The 26,650-nt window shown below is 46.1% G+C and overlaps 1 protein-coding gene across 1 annotated transcript; it reads left to right on the top strand.

The window, feature by feature from the left end:
* The first annotated feature begins 1,274 nt into the window (after positions 1 to 1,274).
* On the top strand, positions 1,275 to 26,310 carry ZBTB1 (zinc finger and BTB domain containing 1). The gene is made up of 3 exons (XM_063118133.1): positions 1,275 to 1,346; positions 13,504 to 13,640; positions 23,818 to 26,310. Exon 3 carries the CDS (start codon positions 23,838 to 23,840, stop codon positions 25,959 to 25,961), a length of 2,124 nt encoding a protein of 707 aa, XP_062974203.1. The 5' UTR covers positions 1,275 to 1,346; positions 13,504 to 13,640; positions 23,818 to 23,837; the 3' UTR covers positions 25,962 to 26,310.
* The last annotated feature ends 340 nt before the right edge of the window (positions 26,311 to 26,650 follow it).

Below are 26,650 nucleotides of genomic sequence, written 5' to 3'. Positions count from 1 at the left end.
GGCGGTTCATGTCGGGAGGGATTGTGGTCCCAAGACGTGTACGGCTTTATAGGTTAAAACCAACACCTTGAATCGAGCTCGGAAACATACAGGCAGCCAATGCAAATGTTCAAACCCTCTGGTCCCTGTTATCACTCTGGCCACTGCATTTTGCACAAGCTGCAACTTCTGAACCGTCTTCAAAGGCAGCCCCATGTAGAGTGCATTGCAGTAATCTAACTTGGAGGTTAGATTACTACCCAGGTTGTTAGCTGGGCACGTTGTGAAGAAGGGCAGGATATATATATATATATACCAGTCCGCACCCTAAGACCATCCTCAGAGGCCCTTCTCCTGGTGCTCCCACCAAACAAGGCAAGGCGATTAGTTACAAGAGAGGCCTTTTCATTTGTGGACTGCTCTGACCAGACAGGCTCGCCTGGTGCCTCTGGTGCTGTCTTTTTAAAGGCTGTTTTATTTTCCCAGGCTTTTTGTCCAAGTTTTAGAAAACGGTGTTCGTGCATTTTTGGATCTTTGCACTACTGCTGGCTTTTACTCTGGTTTCACTGTATTTTTTTAAACTTAACTTCTTTATATTATACATTACTGCATCCTTATATTCTATGGTTTTACATTTTCTTAACTGCCGAGGGAGTTTCAGCTATCTGACAGTGTATGTATGCAATGAACAAAGCCTGTAGGCCTGGACATATACTGGGGGTGGTGGTAATAGGAACAGAGTGGGAAACAACCCTTGATCAGCGTGTCGTCGGAACGCAGACAGCCTGTGCTCATTCATCTCACTCCCTAGATCTCTGCAACTGGAGATGCACACGGCTGAAGCCCGGTCTTCTCCGACCGAAAACCTCTGGCCTGTCTGAGATGCAAGGACGGGAATGTGGCAGGAGAGCCCTGCTGGATCAGCCCAAGGGTCCATCTAGTCCAGCATTCGGGTGGGGGGGGACGACATGGATGAGGTTTTGCTGCCTTGTACGAGTGCAAACGCGGCCGATTTCCCCACGGGCTGGAGGAAACAGCAGAGAGCCGAGCTGGGCAGGGGGCGGGCGCGGAGGGCGCCCGCTGTGCCATGCCTGGGCATTGGCCACGGCCGCACCAGCAGCAGCAAGTAGGGCCAGGCGCCGCTCGCTGGCCGCCAGCCGGGGGGAGGGGTCCGGCTCCGTGCGGTCGCGGCGGAGCCGGAGCTGCTTCTGCTGCAAAAGAGCAGCAGCAACAGGCGCGGCCGGGGGCGGAAGTCCTTTGTTGCTGCAGCAGAAGGAGGCGGCCGCGCCGGGAGAGCGGCTGGGGACCCCTCAAGCCCTGGCGCGGACGCCCCGGGATCTCCTCCCCACCCCCCGCTTCGGCCTCCGGTAAGTGGCGGGGCCCGCCAGCGTGACGCTCCTCCAGGCTCGGCAGGCCCAGGCCAGCGGAGAGTCGCTGCCGCGCGGCACGGGAGAAATGGGGAGCTGGGCCCTGCAAAGATGCCCAGGCCTCCGGCCTTGGGGACGCCGAGCGAAAGGGATGGTGGGGAGGCTCTCCGGGCAGGATGGCAGAAGGGCCGGAGGCCGATCGCAGCAGCTCCTCCATCGGCTGGAGGAAAGAAGTGGCGGCTGAGCGCGCGCAACCCTGCCCAGCGCCCGCGTTTGGAGAGGCTAGGCGCAGCCAGAGAGCTTTCCCGGGTTCTCGCCCCGCTGTCCGTGCGCCGCGGAGGGAAAGGCTGCGCTTCTTAGCGGAGGCCGCTCCTTGTTGCGACCCAGGGCTGCTGCTGCTACTACTGCTGCTTCCCCTCCCCTGCCTTCACTGCAGCCATGTGGCTTGCGCCCTGCGCCGCCATCAGCTTTCTTGCAGGAGAGGGAGGGAAGGAGAAGGGAGCAAAGCCAGGCGGCAGGGCGCCCCTGGTGGCACAAGGGTCCCTTCCTGCGTTAGGAGTGCTGGCAAAAGTTGTGGCTGGGGATCGGGAGTGGCGAGTGAAATCTGCGTTTATTGGAGTGTTGCCACCGCCCGCGTCTATGGGTAGCTTGGAAACAAATGCACTCTTAGGCCGTTGTTGTTGTTGTTGTTAACCGCCTTTTTCCTCCTGCAAGGAACCCAACCCGGCTTACAAGGCCCTCCTCCTCTCCATTTTAACCTCACAACAACCATGTGAGGTAGGTCAGGGTGAAAGTCAATGACTAGCCCTAAGTCACCCAGTGAGCTTCATGGCCAAGTGGGGAATAGAATCCAGGGCTCCCCAGTCCCACTCCAACACTTTAACCACTACACCACGCTGGCTCTCCAGTAATTGCATACAGGATCTTCTCCTAAGTAAATGCTCATTCTCACAGTTCCCAGGTTAGGCCTTTTTTCCCTTTAAAGGTTACCTGCCTTAAAACATTAGCTTCACTAGGTACTCAGGGTGGGAAAAGACCACCTGACCAGGGTACACCTCACGTTGGTCCAAATTGTCCTATGGTTTGAGGATGTAACCTCACCAATGGCACTGTCAGGGCACAGTTTTGAGGCAAGAGTCCAGAGCTCCCCTTGCAGAATGAACAGAAGTGCCCTGAAATGCAGCAGGGCTAGCTCAGACCTTTTCTAAGCAAAGTGATACACATTATGAACTAAAGAAGTGGGTGTGGCGGAGTATAAGAAAAGGCCAGGGTCTAAAATGACCTAATTCCTGTACCACTGAACCTCGCAGGTATCTGTTCTACATTTTCCTCACTCCTCTCTGCTCTCCAGTGAAACTTGACATGGTCAGGGAGGATATCCGTGCAGGGAGTTCAAAATGTATTTTTAAACATCTGTCTTCTGTACAGCCTTTGAAGATGCAGCATGTAGAGTCTTACAAATGCACTTCAGATAAGATTGCATCTGATCATAGGGTGACACAAAAGATGCAGGAAGTTTGAAATGTAATTTTGCATCGTTGTACTTGTAGGCATGCTCGTATATTAAAAGGCCACCGTTCAGTGGTCGAACCGATGCAGAAGACCCCAGATTCAATCAGTCCGTGGGATCTCCAGTTAAAAGGATCAAGTAGTAGGTGATGTGGAAGTCCTCTGTCTGAGAGTTGATGACACCCAGTATAGATAATATTGGCCTAAATGGACTCATAGGCTGCATTCAGACAACACAATAACCAACGGTGGTTTAAGTAGTCAACCATTAGTTGAATAGTCAACCATTGGGTGGACTATTCAACTAATTGTGAACTGCCCAGAGAGCTTAGGCTATTGGGCGGTATAAAAATGTAATAAATAAATAAATAAATTGGCTATTGTGTTGTCTGTTGGGCAAAAAAACCCCCACAGTTGACTGTTTCCCCAAAATAACCAACAGAGAAAAACAACACTCTGCAGAATTGACTAGTTACAGAACCATTGGTTAGCGTGTTGTCTGTCGGGCTCCGTGGACTATTTTGCCCCGTTGAGTTGACTATTTCGGCTGCCTACAGAGTCCCCTGGCAAGAGCGACCAAAGCAGCGGCTGCCGCTCTAGTCCAGCTGGCAGAACTTGCAATGGCTGATGGGATACCAGCCAGAGGACTGAGGGGGGAAGAGAGGGTGGGGGATGTGCCAATCAAACACACAGTCGACTAATAGTCAACTCGATACTGGGGTTAATCCACTCCACGGTTGATAATAGTCATGTAGTGTGGAGGGTACCCCCTCGATAACCCTGGAGTTGACTGTTAACCCACTGTTGACTATTGTGTTGTCCGAACGCAGCCGTAGTCTAAGGGTGCCACCCTGTGCCAATCCTCGGAAGCCTTACAGACATCCAGTGCAGAGCGGGAGGAATGGAGGAGGTGATCTTTGCCTTTGCACTCCTCCCGCTCTACTTTTGGCTAGACAGGCCTTTTCGTCTGTTCTAGCCGGGGCACAGCGGAACAGGACGGAAGCAGTCTTCCTTGCCTCCCAGCTTCCCCCAGCCCCCTCCCCACTGACCAGCACACCCCCTTTACCACCGTCTCCCATGTCGCCGGCACGGTTCGTTTGGCGCCAGCTGCAAGGGGGCAAGGGGAGTAGATTCCTGGCTCCGAAGTCGGAGCGCTGACCCCAACCTTGGATCCAGGAATCCAAAAGATCCAATTCCCCACCCACCCCAGACGCTGTCTAGGGACAATAGGATTGCTTCTTCACCTAGTCTAAGGCAGCTTCTTAGGGTTTTACCCGTTGGGGTTGAGTAAAAGGTGGGGGGGATCCTTCACTGCGTTGTTCTGTTTCGGTCAAAACACACATGCCTCTGGCCCACTGATTCCCAAAATGTATTCTGAGGCACAGCAGTATGACATGAAAAATATATTCATGTCGCTCCAAGGAAACTACCCACACGAACGGCTGCTTCTATGTTATGCATGATGTAGTGCTCCAGTTTTGCCTCCGTCGGAAACAGATAATTCTGTTGTAACAACTCTGTTTGGGCCACCATTTCTCTCAGTTTTAATCTATTTTTATTAATATTATTTCCAAACACCAATAAATAAAAAAACACTACAAAACAAAATATAATACATATAAACAGACACACCCACAAAAATCAGACAAAACAAAATCAAACAAAAAAACACAAAATAAAATGTTCTTCCAATATTCTCCCCAGCAAAAATATATAACAATGTTGTTGTTGTTATTATTATTTTTATTCTTACTCATATCACTGTCAAATCCAAATCCCTAATTTCTCTCTCAACGTTTTCTACACTATTGGTTGAATCCACAGATATACAAGTCATCTTTTTCTCGTCCCCTCATAAAGTTTACAAAGGGTTTCCATTCAGTTATAAATCTTACAGTCGATTTTTCTTCCCCCCCCCCCCCGCAGTTTTAATCTTTTTATTATTTCCAAACACCAATAAATACAAAAACACTACAGAACAAAATATAATACATATAAACAGACGCTGCCATTTCTCTCTCGGGGAGGCATCTTGTCTTTCCTCTGGATCTCTGGGCTTGGCGTGGGCGTCCTGATCTGTAACTCATGTGGAAGCAGACACGAAGCTGCTTTATGTTGACCGCGGACAGGGAGAAACCACGGCTGAGTGGAGTTGAGCCCCCTGGCTCTGCATGCAGAAGTTCCCAGCTTCAATCCCTGACACCTCCAGGTAAACAAATAGGAAAGACCTCGGCTTGAGTCTCTGGGGAGCTTCTGCCAGAGGCAGCTATGCTGGACTAGATGAACGAAATGTCTCACCTAGTACGAGCTTAGGGGCACAGTGTGCACTTTGCATGCTGACGGTTGTAGGTTCGATCCCAGGGACCTCCAGCTAAGTTTAGCAGGACCAAGGAGCGGTGCTGGAAATTTTATTTCTTTATTTAATTAATTTGTTAAAACGACTCCGAAAATACGTTTCTCTTAGGCGTTTTACCATTTAAAACATGACGATAATGATACAAACAAACAAAAACTCCAAAAAGGCAGTCAAAATAATAATAATAATAATAATATAATAATAATAATAATAATAATAATAATAATAATAATAATTTATTACCCGCCCCTCCCTCTGGATCGAGGCAGGGAGCAACACTAAATAAAATATAATACATAAAAAACTAATAGACATGCTAACACGACTTGAAATGTAAGGGTACATGCATAATGTAAGAGGTAAAACCACATCGCAGGGACTAAAAGAATAAAATGCTAAAAATATTTAAACATGCTTTAAAGATGCAATCCTATGCATTAGAAAGAAAACAAGTCCTACAACTCCCAGCAGTCCCTGGGAGAACAGGAAAGCTAGCTTGTGCCAAAAAGATAGCAGTGTTCATGCCAGGCAAGCTTCTTTTGGGATTGCTTTCCAGAGGTGAGGGGCCACCACCAGAAAAGCCCTCTCCCTTGTTGCCACTGTCAAAGGGACACTTGAAGAAGGGTTTTCATGGATGACCTTAAGGTATTGGCAGGAAAGAGATGCTACCAGTCAGAGTAGGTAATACTGGAATAGAAGGACAAATACCCTGACCTGGTTTTCATTTCATGTATTCGATTTCCATACTGCCCAACAGCCAAAGTTCTCTGGGCAGTTTATAAAGATTAAAAACCTTTAAAACACAGTATATGCATAATGTAAAAACAGTTTAGTTAAAAACATGTAAACAGCGTAGACACACAGATATCCAAATAATATCCCATGACTTATCATACGCTACCAAATGCTTGGGAGTAGAGGAAGGTCTTAACCTAGTGCCAAAGAGATAACAATGTTGGTGCCAGGTGGGCCTCATTAGGGCATTCATTCCAAATTGGGGAGCCATCACCGAGAAGGCCCTTTCCCTTGTTGCCACTCTTCGAGCCTCCCTCAGAGGAGGCATTTGTAGGGCCTTAGACAATGAGCGTAGTGTATGAGTAGGTTCATGCTGGGAGATATGCTCCATCAGGGTTTGTGCAGCCTCTTATGGTCTACCTAGGCCAGGATTATCTACTGGCTGGCAATTCTCCAGGGTCTTCGCCATCCCCTATTTCCTGGAATCCTTTTTATTGGATCTAATTTGTTAAATGTATGTGCTTCTCTTCCAAGTTGTGGCCAGAAGCTTGAGTCTTCGGCCGATATACCCAATGATTTTTGTCTTGCTTCTGATCTCTTCCGGTTAAGTAGCTGTGTCTGTGAGAAAAAAAATTTGCTGAGCCTTAGACAATCTCTGGTTGTTTGAATCTAAATATCTAGTAACAAGTGGTTCTAAGTTTTGTTTTGCTTTTTTTACTTGTAGTTTCTGAAACATAGATCTGGTGAGTTTTCCAGTACACTGTTTGCTGCAACTTGGGAGTGTTTTCATTGTACGATGCAGGGCCGGCCCTTCCGTTAGGCAGAGTGAAGCAGTTGCCTTAGGCGGCAGATGTTAGGAGGCAGCAGCAAGGTGTTGGTGGAGAGTCCCTGCGCCATGTGGCCTGCTATGCACCCCGTCTGACAGCCTGCTGTCTTCAGCTGCAGTCAAGGATGGTGTCCCATCATCATTGTTGAAGACAGATTTATCTGCTGGTCCAATAGGTTTTTTATATGGGATGGGGCGCCCTCTTATTCTTTACCTCAGGCGGCAAAATGTTTTGGGCAGGCCCTGATATGTGTAATCCATTGGTGGATTTGCAGGTGATATTTAGTTCAGAGGCATTAATGGTTGCTGTGCTTCCCTACGGTGGGCTGTATCCAGTGTTAGTCAGACTTAAGTCCCATTCATTTCATGGGTCTATAAATAGAACTTCCATTGGATGAAGCACAGAGAATCTCCTCCAGTGAGGTTATCCTTCTTGTGTGGTTGTGTACAACGTCCACTTCCCATCCGTTCTATATAAAGCAGCTTCTCCCAGCCTAGTGATCTCTAGATGTGTTGGACTGCAACTCCCATAATTCCCAGCCAACGTGACCATTGGAGGGTCATTGTCCAGCACAACTGGAGAGAACCGGGAAGGTTGCTGTACCAAATCATAGAAGTATAATGAATAAAAATAACACAGTAGAATCTGAAAGTATCCGTAGGAATGTAATTGTATCTTTACACCCTAAATTATGGAATACATCATTTTATAAAAATCCAGTGATACCAATGTACAAAATTACAAATTGTAATCAAGAACCAGTGATTTCAGTAAGGGTGCAATCCTATGCATGTTTAGACAGAAAAAAATCCCTGTAACTCCCAGCATGTTGGCTGAGAAATGCTGGGAATTGTAGGACTTTTTTCTGTCTAAACATACATAGGATTGCACGCTAAGACATGTTTCAAGGAGACCAACAGGTATCTGGTGCACTCCTGTTTTAAATCATCTTTTTCGAGAAGATCTTTTGAACCACACTAATGAATAATGAATAATAGCACGAGCAGTATCCAACTCTCAGATGATTGTTCAAGGTTATCTTCAGAATGTACATTTCCTCTCTAAATGTTTCTTTTTTAGATTAGTGGTAAATCTTCTAAGCCTCTGTATCATATACATTTGACTGTATAGAGCAGGGGTGGGCAAATTGTAGCCTTCAAGATGTTTCAGCCCATACCTCCCATCTGCCCTACTCAGCAGAGTCAATGGTGAGGAATGATGGGAGTTGTAGGCCAAAATATCTGCAGCAGTTAATTACTTTAAATAAAGTATGGCCACAGCTAGACCTAAGGTTTATCCTGGGATCATCCAGGGTTCGCTCCTGCCTGAGCACTGGATCCCCTGTGTGTCACCTAGATGAACAGGTTTGACCCCTGGAAGATCCAGGGATAAACCTTAGGTCTAGCTATGGCCTATGTCAAAAATGAATGAATTCGACTTCAACATACATTGGTATGCATTATGCCAGTGGTCATCAACTGGTTGAGACTCAAGATCCACCTTGGACTCCTAACCTGGGGCCCAATTTCACAATTATCTAACATGGCGGCAACCTTCTAGACTGATCTTGCAACCCACTTTTGGGTTGCTACACATTGGTTGAAGACCACTGCATTAGGCAATTAACTTCTCCAGCTCATGGAGAGTTTGCTTATATTCTGTATAAGCAACTTCCGATATTTTGCTCTGGTATTGAGGTTTTGACACCAATGGACAATACGGACAACCAGGACTGATTGTATCATCCTGTCCAGTGGTCTCAAAGCCTCAATACCAAAGAAATGCCCTGAAGAGTGTCAGGCAAGGACTTCCCCTCTGCTTCACCATCTAAATTGTAACAAAGGAGGGAACCTTAGGGAGCCCAGCTTCACCAGACAGTTTTTAATCAAAGTTAAAAGTTGCTCTTTTCATTCTCACAACAACCCCGTGAGGTAGGTTAAGCTGAGTGTCAGCAACCAGATCAATGTCACCCAGTGAGCTTCATGGCTGAGTGGAGACTAGAACCCAGATCTCCCAGCACACTGGCTCTCAGCCTGAGGTAACTGAATTTTACTTCAGCATTGCCAGTGTGGTGTAGTGGTTAGAGTGTTGGACTGGGACTTCAGTTTCTAGCCATGAAGCTCACTAGGTGACTTTGGGCCAGTCCCTGACTCTCAACCTCACCTGTCTCACAGAGTTGTAAGGATAAAATGGAGAGGCGGAGGACATGGTAACCTGGCCTTGGGTTCCTTGCAAGAGGAAAAAAAAGGCGGGATATAAATGTAAGAATAAAGAAAAGCATTGGTTTTCTTCCACAGCAGTGGACAGAAGGTAGATCGCCAGAGTTTTTGGACTTCAACTCCCACAATCCCCTGCCAATGTGGCTAATGGTCAGGAATGCTGGGAGATGACGTCCAAAACATCTAGAGATCTTCTTTCTGTTTGGCCACATCTGAGGCAACAGCTTCCACATGAGGCGGTTGCCTCACTCTGCCTAATGGTACGGCAGGCCCTGTGCTCTTGTAAAATATACAGATCATTATTTAGACAGAAAAAAATGCCCTACAATTCTCAGCATTCCCCAGCCAACCATGTTTTTTCCCTTTTTTGGGGGGGTCTAAACATGCATAGGATTGCACCCTTAATAAACAAAGAAACTCCTTCCTTTGCCTGGGCCTGCCTTCAGCTGGGCAGGAGTGGGATTTGACAGTAAGGAGAATAATAATATTTATTTATTTATTTATTACATTTTTATACCGCCCCATAGTCGAAGCCCTCTGGGCGGTTTACATAAGATTAAAATAATTAAAAACAATATACAAAATTTAAAACCACAAAAACATACACAGAAACATATATCTAAAAATAATTATAAACCACTATAAAAACCGATCCAGTATCAGTGAAGCTCCATGTGGTAAAATCTTTGTATCCACATGTGGTACTAACAAGAAAACGATATCCCCTTGTGTTGGATTTTCCATCCAGCATTTCCTATCACTTCACTATCGATAGAATTAATTCAGAAGTGAAGGCAGCCTCGCTGGCCCATAAGAAAAATCGCACAATCTGACAATACTTTTACTAGGATCGAAATGACACAAAATAGCAATCCAGCTTTCAAGTGCTCCAGAATCGCTCCTCTCCCGTACACACACAGCAGTGGGCATTGTGGCCTACTGCTGCTGAACATTTAGACTGCATTTAGCCATCATTGCTAATAGCCATTGACTGACCTGGCCTCTATGAATCTAATCCCCCTTTTAAAGCCATCTAAATTAGTAGCCAATACCACATTTTACGATCTTCCCTTCTGTGCCTTTCACTAGCCTACTAAACTAAATAAAGAAGCTGCCTTCTTGGCAGCCGTTGGGGCCTTCTTGGTGGCTGCTCCCAGGCTGTGGAACTCCCTGGCGAAGGAGGCCATTTTAGGTCCCTCTCTGTTGTCCTTCCACCGGCAGGCAAAGACTTTTTAAAATAAAATTCAAGGAGGCTTTTGGCATGTGATCTGGTGCTGCTTTTTATTTCTTTTTATGATTGTGTTTTTATTTGTTTGTTTGTTGTTTTTATTGTTTTAAACTATGTTCATTTTAATCTTGGTTTTTTTACAGTGAGCCGCCTTGAGAGCCATTATTTTGGTAGAAAGATAGAGGTATAAATCAAATTAAATCAATCAGTCAATAAAAAATACTTGTGAGAGCTGAATTAAAACCTCCAGTAATTAATCTTCAATCTCATTATTGATTATCTTGATTATTTGTATGTGTATAGCCCAAAAAACGATATAGAAAATTAGGAGGCAGCCTTTCCTTCAGCAATCAGTGAGCTATAGTTTTTTTGTTTATTAACGGCGCAGTCCTATATTTTAGACAAAAAGCAAACAAACAGGAAAAGAAATATGTCTGGCTGGGGAATGCTGGGAGTTATGGAACATTTTTTTCTAAGCATGCATAGGATTGTACCCTATATTGTAAGTAGTTATCTCACAAGGCCGAAGAACCAATGCCCACAGAAAGGCAGCTGTACTGTACCATGGGCACCATTTGTGTGGCATGGCAGGACACACAGGCAAATAAATAAATAAATAAAATTTTGTTTCAGAAGCAAATATGTTACATGCAATGTATTGTGTGTATATGCATGGCCACATCAGATATAGGTGGGTGTGGCTGCTCCTTTATTTCATTTATGTTTTATTTGGAATTATTTTTAGGCCACCTTTAAAGGTAAAACCTCGCATAAAGTGAGGGAACCTGTGGGAAAGCACCATAGGAAGGGGTTTAGAGGGGCCTACTTGGTTAACATGACACAGGAGAACCGCTAGCATTCCATGTGAAAGGAATTCATTAAGAATAATTGAATTTTAGAATGAGAAGGGATCCTGGAGGTCCAACTCCTCCCCCTCCATTTACTGCAGGAATTTTGCAACTACAGCCTTTGCTTAATACCTCCAGTGAAGAGGGGCCCACCACCTCCACAGCTTTTACTGCTAGGAAGTTTCTCTGGGTGTTAGGTCTTCTGTGAGCCTAACGTTATAGAGGAGGCTGCCCGGTGCCTCTCTGTGTGATTCACTGTTGTGGTAGTGTCTTTGTTCACTGGCATCCAGTCAGCCTCCACTGGGGGGCTTGTAGCTGTCAATAAAAAAAAGAGAGAGACTCTAGTGTTGAAAAGTAGAAAAGTTTTTAATCTCTTTGCCCAAATGTCTCTGCTGTATGTATTTTTTAAAAAACTGTTTGAAAGAGGGGCTCGACGTTTCGGATCTATCAATCCTTCCTCAGGAGCTACAAACAGATGAAGCAAAATTTCAAAAACAAGAAATGTAATACTTATACTAAGTATTGCTTGTAACTGTGCCATGCCTCTGCATCAGCTGGAGCTGGAGTGTTCAGCCAATTCTGATATAATAACACAGCAGCATTACCAACCCATAGGAAAGACTTCTTGTTGCTTCTCTGCATGAGTCACTGACCTGGCCACGCCTCCTCCTCATTAGCTTCCAGTGGGGCTATCGGCATTTATTTATTTATTTATTTATTTATTACATTTTTATGCCACCCAATAGCCGAAGCTCTCTGGGCGGTTCACAAAAATTAAAACCATAATAAAACAACCAACAGGTTAAAAGCACAAATACAAAATACAAAATAAAAAGCACAACCAGGATAAAACCACGCAGCAAAATTGATATAAGATTAAAATACAGAGTTAAAACAGTAAGATTTTAATTTTTTGTTAAAATTAAGTGTTAAAATACTGAGAGAATAAAAAGGTCTTCAGCTGGTGACGAAAGGAGTACAGTGTAGGCGCCAGGCAGACCTCTCTGGGGAGCTCATTCCACAACCGGGGTGCCACAGCGGAGAAAGCCCTCCTCCTAGTAGCCACCTGCCTCACTTCCTTTGGCAAGGGCTCACGGACAAGAGCCCCTGTAGATGATCTTAAGGTCCGGGCAGGTACATATGGGAGGAGGCGTTCCTTCAAATAACCTGGCCCCAAACCGTTTAGGGCTTTAAATGTCAATACCAGCACTTTGAATTGGGCCCGGACCTGGACTGGCAGCCAATGAAGTTGTAAAAGGACTGGCGTAATGTGATCTCGCCGGCCAGTCCCTGTTAGTAAACGGGCTGCCCTGTTTTGTACCAGCTGAAGCTTCCAGACTGTTTTCAAAGGCAGCCCCACGTATAACGCATTGCAGTAATCCAAACGAGAGGTTATCAGAGCGTGGATAACTGTAGCTAGCATAACAGGATCATTCAGTTACTCCCGATAAAAAGATGCAGCGGAATTTTCTTCGGTCAGAGGAGGTATGCTAAGAACAGGGCCTTGCACAGAAACATAAAAGTATGGCCCTTCAAGGTTAGATACTCTTTAATTTTTTCACACTCATAAAAGCAGTGATGGTTCCAGGTTTGAGAAGGGGGCTGGGCTAGATGGCCTCAATGGGTCCCTATTTACAAATAGGACATCATCACCATCATTGCCACCACTTTCCATCACTTGTCCTCTCTCCCAGGGCTTTTTTGGCTGCAGGAATGAAATGTGCCTCCAATTTTTAATCCAGAAAAAGGTGTGGCTTAGCAATCAGATATCTGGGAAATAACCGCATTGCATTGAAGCAACTGACACACACCCTCAATATCCTATCCTTGGCTGCTGAGATTCAGTGTCCCCCCACCCCCGAATTACTCTTGACTTATTTTACCCTAAGCTTTATGTCAGTTGGGCTCTAGCCAATATTTTTTAGTCTTGGGCGTAATGCAAGCCTGGGAAACCTTTCCAGGGCTGCCTTAGCACATTAGGCCATCCGGAGCTTAACGCTTTGGGAATTGTGCCAATTGCCATGGCAGAAGTCCATTTTTTAAAATGGTCTCCAGAGTAGTTTCTTGCATACGTGGGTGGAGAGGCGGGTGGGAATGGAAGATGACTACAGAAGCAGGAAGCGAGCAGAAGACGGCATTGTTGATAAATAACTTGCGTGAAGATCACTGATGTCTCCCAGACAAGTTTCTCAGAGAGACAATTCATTTCCCCTCGATGCTTTCTCACCGCATTTCGTGTGTGTGTGTGTCTGTGTGTTACGGCGGTGCCTTCGTCCGTTGCTGCTCTGTTGAACTGCTGCAAACTAATATAGCCGGTGATGTCAGGAGCAGCATGTGAACTGAAGGCTGCTTGTGCAACTCAGGCAACTGCTGCGGAAGGGAAAATATAATTCCCTCCTGAACATTGCCCCTGATTTTAATTTTTGCCTTAACAGAAGCCTCATGCTCGAGGTCTGGGAAGGAGGAGCACCTGAGCTCTGCCCAGCTCACGATCAGAAGGACGTGGACAGACGGGAACTGGCACGGGAGAGACCTGCGAGGATGATAAAGTTTAGGCAGCTACAGGAACGCGGTATGTGGCTTGCTTGGCTTGTTTTACCAAACAATGTCTTGGATCACGCTGACACACACACACACCCCGGCACGGCACGGGTTGTCCCCTCTGCCCATGTGGCACCTGCTAGGAGGGGTGTGTGGATGTAGGAGGATGCCTGAAGAATCCTGCCGCAGGGCAGGTAGTTACGGTTCGGTGCTGAGCTGCTGTAGCATCGTGGCTATGGGCCAAACAGGACAGGATGCCGGTGATCCATGATTAGATCGCCCATGGTTTATTAAAAAGTAAAAGTATCTACAGGAAGGGAGTGGAATTGGAGCAGGGCCATGGCACTGAAGGGAGGGTGTTGAGCCCTTTTCTCCTGTGATGTTTTCCTGATCAAATTTTCTCCCCCCCCCTACCCCCACCACTGTTAACCCTTCTGGGTAAAAAGACAGACACAATACAGGAATGAATGAATATATATCACCAATAACAGCTTTGCAAGAACTATTTAGAGTGGGAACAGTGTGGAAGAAAAGTGAAATATACACACCCCATAGTCATTGTCCTGATTTAGTTAGTCCCCCCGCCCCCCAGCCCAATTCCTTGGTGGCTGCTGTTAAATTGTCTGGAAATCTGACCATGGATCTTCCATGTCTGTTTTGGCCTTAAAAAGTTGAGCTACAAATCAGGAAATCTGTGATTTAACTCTGTCCTCTGCTATGAACTCACTATATGGCTTTAGTAAAGCCAGTGTCTCTCCCCACCCCTGGTGGGATAACAACACTACCTTACAGGGTTGTTGTAAAGATAATGCAGATGAAGTGCTTTTGGAGCAGTCCTATGGATATTTAGACAGAAAAGAGTCCTACAACTCCCAGTATTCCTCAGCCAGCATGGCTGAGGAATACTGGGAGTTGTAGGACTTCCTTCTTTTTAAACATCCACAGGATTGGATGTTTAAACAATCCAAAATTCCAAGCATTATTGGGATCCTTAGACCTTGGGGTATCTAAGCAGTGCATCGCTGAAGTGCAGTGTGGGGTAGAAGATTGGGTGTGAACCACAGGTTCAAATCCCCACTCAGCCACAAAGCTTCCTCGGTGTCCTTGGGAGCGCTATTCTTAGTTTAGTTTAGCCAACCTTACAGGGTTGTTGGGAGGATAAAAAGAGACACCCACCCGCTCCCGAGTATGCTGGCCTAAGCAACTTAAAATTTTGGCAGAGGTTTTCAAAGCAGGGAGTGAATGGGGCATTTTTGCACATCTCATTAGGAATACGCCTGTGAACAATGAAAATGTAGGATTTCCTAAGTCAGGCTGGAGATAAAGAGGCTTAGGGGAAGGAGAGTAGATGTATACAGTCTGGAGAGCGGTTTTGGCTGCGGAAACCCACATTCAAATCTCCACTCAGCCATCAAGCTCCTGAGCAAGTCACTCTCTCAGCCTAACCTGCGACTCTGGGTTCTTGTGAGAATGAAACAGGATAACCCACATGTAAGCCTCCTTGAACTCTTTGGGCCTTGCTAGACGACGGGGTAGCCCGGTGCGAGCCCCAGGCCGGCCCCTGTGCATCCAGATGACGCACAGGGGATCCCAGGCTCAGGCAGAGGTAACTCTCCCTTGGCCCGGGATAACTGGCACTGTTTGTGGCCTGGTTTTTCCTGCGGTCTCGGGCTGAGCCCGAGACTGCGAGCATGTGGGCCGTTCCGTCGCTTTTCCTGGCTACCGCATTTACTCACGAGAAGCCGGGAAAAGCGGCGTGCAGCACTCCACAGGAGTGCTGCGGCTGTCAGGGCAGAGGGGGGAGATGGGGGGGAACAGAGCCGGGGGGGGGGGGGTGGGGAAATCGGAGATCGCGGGCGGGCGGGGGGATCGCGGGCATGGGGGAAATCAGGGACAGGGGGGAGCGGGGAACTCTTTTTTTTAAACAACAACAACACCTACCTTTATCTTTGGTGCGCTCCTGCGCACATGGCCCCTTTAAGTTCCCAAACAAAATGGCCGACGTGACGGGGCTTTCCTTTACCCCGTCACATCGACGTGTGGATAGGAGCGACAGCCCACTCTACTTCTAGTGTGGGCTGGCCCCTCCACACGCCAAGATTTTAAGGTAGGTCTAGCAAGGCCCTTTGAAGCAGTCCTCCCCAACCTGGGGCCCTCCAGATGTGTTTGACTACAACTTTGGAGGAAGACTGGGATATGACGGGGATAAATACTTATCCCAGAAAAGGGCAACTAAAATGATTAAGGGGCTGGTGCATCTCCCCTATGAGGGAAGGTTACAACAGCTGGGATTGTTCAGCTTGGAGAAAAGGAGGCTGAGGGGAGACATGATAGAGGTGTACAAAATTGTGCATGGGGTGGAGAATACAGGGCCTAATCTACACCAAGCAGTATATTGCACTATGAAAGCGGTATATAAAAAGCAGACGACACACTACTACCTTATAGTAGTATTGACATGCACTGACAACTGTTGGGGCCCGTTGACACATACCAAATACCGCTTTCATACCGCTATATCCTGCTTGGTGTGGCTCCTGCCTTTTATATAGCACTTTCATAGTGCAATATCCTGGTTGGTGTAGATTAGGACGTGGATAGGGAGATGTTTTTCTCCCTCTCAAAATACTAGAACCTGTGGGTCATGCCATGAAGCTGATTAGTGGGAGATTTAAGACAGATAAAAAGAAGCACTTCTTCACACCGCACGTAGTTAAACTGTGGAATTCTCTACCATAAGATGTAGTGATGGCCACCAGTTTGGATGGCTTTTAAAAGGGGTTGGATAAATTCCTGGAGGAGAAGGCTATCAATGGCTACTAGTCCTGATGGCTATGTGCGATCTCCAGTATCAGAGGCAGTATGCCTATGTACACCAGTTGCTGGGGAACATGGGTGGGAGAGTTGCACTGTGTCCTGCTTGTGGGTTCCTGGCCAACAGCTGCTTGGCCACTGTGTGAACAGAATGCTGGGCTAGATGGGCCCTTGATCTGATCCAGCAGGGCTCTTCTTATGTTCTTATTGACACACACACAAGTCATTATTCGCTAGTAGCACGTTAGCTTTGCAAAAACAACAACCCCTCTTTACGTATAAATTGAACAAGGGCAGTGCAATGTTCTATTTGTTGCTAGCCAGGATGGTGTGAAGTTGCTGCTTATGCTGGGTTACCATTGACATACATGTAAAGAACCCCATGTAAAGAACCCCTTGCCTGGTAGCCTGCGGCTGGTAAGAATCCTCTCCCAGAATTCAGGGAGGAAAGCCTTTGTAAACTGAATGAGTGCTTGGTATTTGACCCTTTGTTTCAGACCATCAGTGTACCATCATGTGTCTACGGACCTATTTGTCAGGCCTCATATAAGGCTGTCTCCTTTGCCGTGTTTTGCAGCAGGCCAGTCCTATTCCACTATTAGAAATCAGCCTGTTTGCATTAGCCATGTCCACTTTTGGCAACAAGCCTGCCTATTTTGGAGACTGTGAAGACATCACGTCATGGTACCAGTGGAGCTGCAGCCACAAGGTGCAACCCCTAAAAAAGAAACTCCCTGCACGCTTGTTTGGCAGAGTTTGAGTGGAGGAAACGTGAAAGTTATTTAATAAATAACAAATAAATAAAGTTGGCAAATGGTTCCCTTTGTGAAGAGGGTAAAGACCATGGCATGGAAATAATGTTGCACCTTCTCCTGATCATGATTGAGATAAATACTTAAGTGCACACACAAAAATTGTTATTTGCTAGTAGCAAGATAGCTTTGCAAAAAACCCTTCATACTCATAAACTGAGCATGGACAGAGCAATGCTGTATTTGTTTCTGTCCAGAAAGGTGGCACATTGCTTCTGTGGGTCCATTCAGACAATACGCTAAGCAAATGGTGAGTGAGCATGCTTAAACCATGGTTCTATATAGCCACGATGGTTAGGAATGGTTCACACAACACGCTGGGCCTGTTAAGACAACATGCTCAGCCATGGTTAAGCCACTGACCCTTTTGCAGCAAATGGTTAGTTACCTTGTTTAAACTGTGGTTATGTAGCCACCATGATTAGGAATGGTTCACACAAGACGCTAAGCCATAATTTTTAGCTCAAAATGCTTAACCACCGTGGTTTAGTGTATTGTCTGAACAGAGTTGGTAAGTCATGGTTCACGCGACACATAATGTCCAGCTCAAAATGCTTAACCCCCATGGCTTAGCATGTCATCTGAACAGGGTCAACGTGTTACCATTGACATATAAGTAGGTTTGTAAAGACTGCCTGCCTGTGGCTAGCGTGCACTGATCTAACCAGGGCTACAGACTTTTAAAATTTAGCTAACCAGGCTTAATGCCCAGATAATACTAACCTTGGTTAGCTCTGAAAGAGGAGGGCAGGGAGCACTCACACGTGCAAGGGGAGGAGGAAAGCAGAGCATGATTCTCATCATAAACCTGCTCAACCTACACTTAGGCCATAGCTAGATGGGGTGAAATCCCAGGGTAATCCCCGGGATCGTCCCTGTGCATTCACATGACGCACAGGGGATCCCGGGATCAGGGAGGGATGACCCCTCCCATGCCCCCGGATCTCGCCTTACACTTCAGGCCCGCTTTTTCCACGGTGTGGCCGGGCGTCATAGTTTGTCCCAGTTCCTCCCGAGGAGCCTGGACCTGCACACGGGGCGCAGAGCTCCTCAGGAGCTCTGTGCCCATCGGGGGTGGGGTGGGGAGAATGGGGAAAAGTATTTAAAAAAAACCCAAAAAAACCCACGTTATCTTTTGTGCATGAGCGCTCATGTGCATCTTCTGTGTCTTTAAAAGAAAAGAAAATGGCGGGCGTGACGTCCTCTCCTTCCGAGGCCGTCGTGCACCGCGTGTAAACGGGGAATCTCGCAATAAACACATCGCGAGATCTTCACCCCTCCGCCACGCAATAACAGGTAGGTCTAGCTAAGGCCTTACAGTCTCATAAAAATTATATTTCTTACCCGTCAAACATGGGCATTAATTTCCATCTGATGTAAATGGCTCTGTCCAGCTAACAGCTCTTGGTTCTTGAATAATCTGGGGTTTTAGTTTCCCTGACTAAAGTCACGTGGATAGGGTTGTAGTTCCGTGCTTATGTGTTGGTGAAGTTAGGCCAAGCAAGGCAGACGGGTTAGGTAAGACAGGAAAACAATATAACAATGTGAAGAAACATTTATGCTTTTAAAAAATCTCCAAAATTGGGTTTTTAAACTATCAATAGGAGTTTTTCTGCCCAGTGACTGTCAAATCTTGCTTTGACTTAACAGTCATGTCTCCTATTTTGGTGTGTGTGTGTGTTTTGTGAAGGCAAGGCTGGGCCAAGACAGAGTGAAGCAGGAAGGGGTAATACTGGAAGGAAAAAAGAGAGGATAAAATTGCCTACTGTGCATCTTTCTGTATTCTCATACTAACGTTGCAATCCTATACCAGTTTACCTGGGAGTAAATCCCATTGAACTCAGTGGAACGTATTTATGAGGAGACATGTGCTGTTAACCTCAAACTGTCATGGGTTCCGGTCATAAGACACTATATGGGAATATTTTAAAGAGATTCCCTCTGTACTTGAAAAGGAAAGCATGCAAAATGTATACAGCGAGTCAAAGAAAAGCCAAAACTGCTTGTAGGATCAAATGATGTAAATAATACTCTATTTAGTTGTAAATTAACATGGCTTAGTGGTCAGATTTGCACCATTTTTCGGAAAATATATGAAAACGTTTCAATGGGAAACTTGATTTAAAGCCCTTGGTAAGCCTGTGAGAACTGTACATAAGTTGATATCTGAAGGATTTGCTTTCTACCACATCACCTGGCCTGAACCTCTCATTCCTCATCAGCAGGGTGGATTGATTTAAATCAGCAAGGAAAGGACATTGCTAAGGAAAGACGAGGGGCCTGTTTGCACCTGAGGGCAACAGTTTGTGGATTAACTAACCCAAGTTTTGCCATAGTGTGTGGCAGGCATGTTCTGCAGCCTTTTTGAATATCCAACCTCCAATCAGGCCGATGATGTACAAACCTGGACACAATAGGTTAATTGCGGGTTAAACAGCCCACAGTTAACCTACCTTACTCATTTTGCCACCATTACATACGAACCATGTCAAACGCTGTGTACCACCTTAAGTTGGCAAAAGTTTTCTGGATTGAAGCAAAGCATCTCCCACTTTCTGTGATGGAATGAGAAGACGCCTGTCAGTTACAGTGGTTTCAGGCTGGGTGGGAAGACCAGCCATACTGCTGGCACAAAACAGTGACCTGGATTAATTAACCCATGATTCGTAGTCATGTGCTTAACGTGCAAGCTGTTTCCAGTTTGCATAAACACCTTTTGAGCGCCCCATTTGTAGGTTGTTAGCATCACATCTGGACCCGGATACTCTGGGTTGTTTAGAGGTTAAACCCAGAATTTGCTGCCATGGTGCAAAGTGGCCCAATGCCATCCTAAAATGTAGATGGGATTCCCAGCAATGCGGTAGGAAGAAAGGAAGAACTCACATTTCTTAAGCCTGTTAGTGAGCGTAGAGAGCAAATAAAGCTTTTTATGACGCACAACAAAACAGGACTTCGCTGTTTTCAGCCCATGCTGGTTTTGGCAAACTGTTTCTATATATAAACTGTATGCTAACATAGACACTGAATTTTTAAGTCGTTTCTGCAAGACCAAACAGGCAAAACTCATTTAATAATCCTAACAAGACAAGGATTCATTTTCACCACAAGTCTCAAGCGTGGACATAATATGTGAGTGATGCTGTAAGAACAAGGGCAGGGCAGGATTGCCAGATACCCGGTAGGGTCTTATCTGGACGGGGGCTTCCTTCATCCCAGTTCAGCACCATAGTGGACAACTGGGAGTGTGGGAAGCCTTCCATGAGAAAGGCAAGAATCTATTCCCCCTAGGAGACCTCCGTGATGAGCATGAAAAGCCACTGATGTGGAAGAGCAAGCCTCAGCTCAGTCCGCATTACTCTGTGTCTTACCCTACAGGAATGTTTCTGAACCCCAAAATGAGCGTTTATCAGCCAAGAAACAAAGCCGCAGCACAATTCAAAGTGTGTGCTGTTTTCCAGGGGCTGAAATGTATTGTGTACGCTGCAAATGTCACATGTGGTGTCTTCCTGTTGTATGCAGAGCTGAATTTAAACCCCTCATCTTACATACGTTAACAATATGATGCTCTAGCTATAGTGCAGTTTGGAGATCTTACTTTCCATTATGGAAAGTAAGATTTCCCCCCCCCCCTCCCCTTTAAAAGCCCTCATAGCTGAAAACTTTGTGCTTGCTTGTTTGTCACGTGACAGGGGAGTGGAAATGATATTCCCAGCTGTGGGGTAATTAAAACCACAATGCAGCCTGCTTAGCAAGAAAAACAGGATGGCGATAAATTTCTGTAATATGCTGCATCTCAAGTAGGTGAGCATGCCTGCCCTGAGCTGTATCAGCACAAGCATTTCGCTATGGCCTTGCTGCTTGAAGTACTTCCGGAAGGACTCCCAATTGTTCTCTAGGAGTTGTACAAAAACGGAAGTGCACATACATGCAGAAGTGCAATTTGCAAAAGCACACTAAGCTGAGACTCTGGGCCTGTTCAGACCGTACACTAAGCCATGGTTAGGCCGCTAACCCTTTTGCAGCAAATGGTTAGTGGCAGTGTTTAAACCATGGTTATGTAACCCCCATGGTTGGGAATCGTTCACATGACATACTAAGGCATCATGTTTAGCTTAAAATGCTTAACAGCCATGGTTTAGCGTGTTATCTGAACAGGGTCTGTGTGATCCTCACGCCCTAATGGGTCTCTTCAAATGCAGAAGGGAATAGGGAGAGTGCAGCATCAGCTCCTGAGATTAGTAGGAAGTATGAGGCCTCTGGATTAGCCAGGCCAGATAAATAACTAGGAGCGTGGACTTCTGGCTTCCATTGTTAACACGCCACAAATCTTTGCCTGTTTCACTCCAGCTCAGTATACTCCTCTACTCTAATTCAGAACATAAGTTCTTGGAAGTCAACTGAGACTTCGGAATGATCCCTGGAGATGGCCGAGAAAACACGAGGGTTCTGGGTAAACATGCAGGAAAACCAGGAGCCACTGGCCTCCTTTGTCCATCTATTTGTTATCTCCGATCTGGTTTTTGGCTAATTTTCCTCCAGGGTGGATAAAAATCAATGATTTTTAAAAAATATATATATATTAAAAAATCAGATTTTTTCAAATTTAAATCGGATTTTTTTTTACTTAAATCGGATTTTTTTAATAACATGCTTTTCGAGGAAAAATCTATCTAAAAATAGTTTCCCATTTAAAATACATTATAGTCCAAAGGTTATTCATCATGAAATAAGGATTAGTTTTTAATTATGTAGCATGAGGCTGTATATTCATGCAATGTTTAAATGTTTTGGTAAATGAATTCCATTAATCTATTCACAATGTCATGCTCTTCCAGAGGTTTCTGAAAGATTATTGGGCAATTTTTCTATCTAGAAGATATTATCACAGCTGCTTGGTTTTACAGTTCTCAAAACTGTGAATTTGTGTCTGCAGAGATCACAATCCCATTGTGCCTTTGCAAATCTATGTACACAGAATCAACCCCATAACTCTTAAGTGCTAAGTTTTTTTAAAAAATCAATGAATAGAGTGCACTGTTAGGGGGGGAAGTCACATGATTAAATCGAGTCTTTCTGAGTAGTGATTTAAATCATGATTTAAATCAAATTGATTTAAATCAAATCCACCCTGTTTCCCTCTCTCAGCTCCTAGGGAAAGTTAGGGCTCATCTACACCAAGCAGGATATTCCTCTATGAAAGCATTATGAAAACAGTATATAAAAGGCAAGAGCCACACTACTGCTTTATAGCAGTATTGAAGTGCACTGACAACTGTTGGGCCCCATTGACACATACCATATACCTCTTTCATAACGTTTTCAGATTGCTATATCCTGCTTGGTGTAGATGTGTCACGGGCCTCAACAGTTGTCAGTGCACTTCAGTACCACTATAAAGCAGTAGTGTCGATCCTGCAGTGCACTTCAGTACTGCTACAAAGCAGTAGTGTGGCTCCTGCCTTTTATATACCGCTTTCAAAGTGGAATATTCTGCTTGGTGTAGATGAGCCCTACGTTGCTAAGATGAGAGAAACAATGAAGGAAGAAGGGGTGTCAGTGGGTCCCACTTCTCTTCCAAGATCTCTGAGGCTTGAGTATGAACTCCTGCTTCTCTGTGTGTCTGCTTGACATCCCTTCCAGCTTTCTCTCCCAGTCTCCAGGGAAATTCTCAACAGGCAGAGCTTGATTCTGACTGGTTACTTTTCACATAGTGAGTGAAATTGACTTCCATGTAAGCATCCCAGGATCACAGAATCATAGAATCATAGAATAGCAGAGTTGGAAGGGGCCTACAAGGCCATCGAGTCCAACCCCCTGCTCAATGCAGGAATCCACCCTAAAGCAGGAATCCACCCTAAAGGGGTGAATTGATCACAGCCTCAATTCTTTAATACAGGGGTGCAGAACCTCTTTCAGCTCAAGGGCCTGATTCCATTTCAGAGCCGCGCTCGAGGGTCACATTGCAGTGGTGGGCGGGGCGAGAGGCAAAAGGGGCGGGGCCAAAATACAGCATATTTTAGCTGAAAGCTCATACAATTTATTAGATTGTAAGCCTGAGGGCAGGGACTGTCTTTTTTGCTAAGTGTAAGCCGCTCCGAGAGCCTTTTTTGGCTGAGGAGCGGGGTATAAGTATGATAAATAAATAAATAAATAAAAATACTGCCAGTTACTCAGCCTTTGGAGAGGCATGTAAGTGTGCACAGAAGCCAGGAAGCCACCAAAGGGTTATGGTCAGGAGAAAGGGGGTGGGATCTGGGGAAATGGCTGGCCGTCTGGTGAAGCTCAAAGGGTCAGGTTTGGACCCCAGGCTTGAGGTTCTACTCCCCTGCTTTAGCCTAGGGGTGGGCAACGTGTGGGCGCATGCGGCCTCCAGCGGCTCCCCCAGACCCAGCCTCGCTGCTGAATTTATTGCTACAGCGGCTCCCTGGAAGCTTCCCACCACTGCTTTAGTCCCTGCTATCGGTTGCATTTGCTCCTGGCGGGTGTGGTCATGGGTGATGTGCATGTGGTAGGGCCCTGGTTATTTCAGTTCTCAAAACACAGCTGATCGCTGTCTTGGTTCCCCCCCTTCTATTTACACAGGGCTGTGATTCAAGCACAAGATGGCCAGGACCAGCCACAGCAGCTATGTCCTGCAGCAGCTCAACAACCAGCGAGAGTGGGGATTTCTTTGCGATTGCTGCATTGCGATTGACGACATCTACTTCCAGGCACACAAAGCGGTCCTGGCGGCCTGCAGCTCGTATTTTAGGATGTTTTTCATGAGCCAGCAGCACAGCACTGCGCAGCTGAACCTCAGCAACATGAAGATTACGGCCGAGTGCTTTGATCTCATTTTACAGTTCATGTATTTAGGGAAAATCATGACAGCCCCCGCCAACTTCGAGCAGTTTAAAGTGGCCATGAACTCCCTGCAGCTCTATAACGTGCCGGAATGCTTAGAAGACATACAAGAGACAAACTCCTCGAGTTTGCCGTGCTCTTCTTCCGCTTCCAGCACTCAAAATAGCAAAATGGTTTTTGGCGTGCGCATGTACGAAGACACGCTGGCCAGGAACGGGAGTGAAGCGAGCAGGTGGGGTGTCGAGCCGCCGACTTCAACCGTGAGCACTTCCCAGGTCAGAGAGGCTGACGACGACGCTTTGCAGCTCGGCAGTTTCTCCGAGCAGCCTGTGGAAATCTGCAAAAGGAGTGCGGTGCCCAAGCTTTCCAGCACCAAAGACCGACTCTCGAATTCGCGGCGCTTTGGGAGGAGCTTTACCTGCGACGGCTGCGGCTTCAGTTTCAGCTGTGAGCGGCTGTTAGACGAACACATCATGTCGTGCACGAATAGGCATTCGTTTCAGAACGCCAGGTATTATGGGACGGAGCGAAAAGACAGCAGCGAGAGAGACCCTGCTCCCAAAACGCCATCTTCCCAGCTGGACAAGTACAAAGGAGACGAAAGCCAAGCGACTGATAGGTCTTCATCCCCAGCGTCGAATGTAACCAGCGGAAAAGGCAGCGCCGCCTCGTCGGAGCCGTTAGGAGAAGAGCGAAGTCGAGCCGCCGAGAGGAAAAGGATTGTTGTCAAGGTGGAGCCAGACGACCACCCTGTCGACGACCTGAAAGAGTTTAACATTATTAAGGTGACGGACGGCAACGATTCCACGGACAATGATGAACTCGATGATGATGAGGTGTATAGGTACTACATTGAGGAAGAGGTCAATGAAAACAGAAGTGTGCGGAAAGCTCTCTTAAAACCCCACATGCCTATTGATGCAGGGGCTAGGAAGTATTTCAGAAGCGCCAGGATCCTTAACAACAAAGTCAGCGCTGTCAAGGAAGTTACGGAAAATGCGTGCTGTGAACTGTGTGGGCTGACCATCACAGAGGAAGACCTGTCTTCTCATTATTTATCCAAGCACATCGAAAATATATGCGCCTGTGGGAAATGCGGCCAAATACTGGTCAAAGGGCGGCAGTTGCAGGATCATGCGCAGAGCTGCGGGGAGCCCCAAGACCTGAGCACTGACGGCTTAAGGAATACGGAGGAGAAAACGGACCTGGAAGAGAGCCCAGAGGAACAATCCGAAAACCAAGAGATGATGTACGTAGAGATGCTGGATGAGTTTGGGGACAGCCACTTCCAGATGAACAGTCTTCCAAAAAAACAACTCTACAGGGATTCGACTTGCCCTTTCCGGTGTCCTAACTGTGGCCTGCGTTTCGAAACGGAAAATTTAGTGGTTGAGCACATGTCCAGCTGCCTGGAGCAAGATCTGTTCAAGAATGCCATTATGGAAGAGAATGAAAGGGATCATCGACGCAAGCATTTCTGCAATCTTTGTGGGAAAGGGTTTTATCAGCGTTGTCACTTACGGGAACATTACACTGTGCACACCAAGGAAAAGCAGTTCGTTTGTCAGACGTGTGGGAAGCAGTTCCTACGAGAACGTCAGCTGCGCCTCCACAACGACATGCACAAAGGCATGGCTAGGTACGTCTGCTCCATTTGCGACCAAGGAAACTTCCGAAAACACGATCACGTCCGGCACATGATATCCCACCTATCCGCTGGAGAGACAATATGCCAGGTCTGCTTCCAGATTTTCCCCAATAACGAACAACTTGAGCAGCACATGGATGTTCACCTGTATACATGTGGTGTTTGTGGTGCCAAATTTACTCTGAGGAAAGATATGAGATCTCACTATAATGCCAAACATTTAAAAAGAACATGAGCGCATAAGGCTTTACCAATAAGAACTAAAGCAACAGCAATTGGAACGCCAAAGCAAGGCAGACAATAGTGCATAAAAGTTGAATGGCCTGTTTAAAATTTCTGTTGGTTCCCCCCCCCCCTCCAAATGGCCTTTAAGTCATATGTCTTCATTTAAGGTCTTAAAAGTACATGCCATTGAAAAGCACCAAACGTTTAATTATTGCATTTTTACTCTTGCCTCATGTCAGTGTCTATTTTTTCTTCCTGCTTTCTTAAGTAGATGAATCAAATAATTGTTTTTAAACTCTAGATTTTAAAAGCACACTGTAGTATTACTCCAATCACCTGCTTTTATTAAACAGCTTCTCAGTTCCATCAATGTAGGATGTCTGCTTTAATATTTGTGTGTGTGTGCGCTTATTCCATGTGAAAATTTAGATTGCATAGAGTTTAATATGTGCAGGGATAGGCTAATGCCAAGAAATAACCCTTGGCCACAGTCAAACACAGATGTATAGGGCATCACTGACAACTTGCGACTAATGGGCTCAAGTTACAGGAAGCCAGATTCTGGCTGGACATCAGGAAAAACTTCCTGACTGTTAGAGCAGTACGACAATGGAACCAATGACCTAGGGAGGTCGTGGGCTCTCCCACGCTAGAGGCCTTCAAGATGCAGCTGGACAGCCATCTGTCAGGGATGCTTTA

This window comes from Elgaria multicarinata, chromosome 2 (genome assembly GCF_023053635.1).
Source record: "Elgaria multicarinata webbii isolate HBS135686 ecotype San Diego chromosome 2, rElgMul1.1.pri, whole genome shotgun sequence".
Classification (NCBI taxonomy): domain Eukaryota; kingdom Metazoa; phylum Chordata; class Lepidosauria; order Squamata; family Anguidae; genus Elgaria; species Elgaria multicarinata.
Note: the sequence above shows the minus strand (reverse complement) of the source record. Positions and strands in the feature narration are given on the sequence as shown.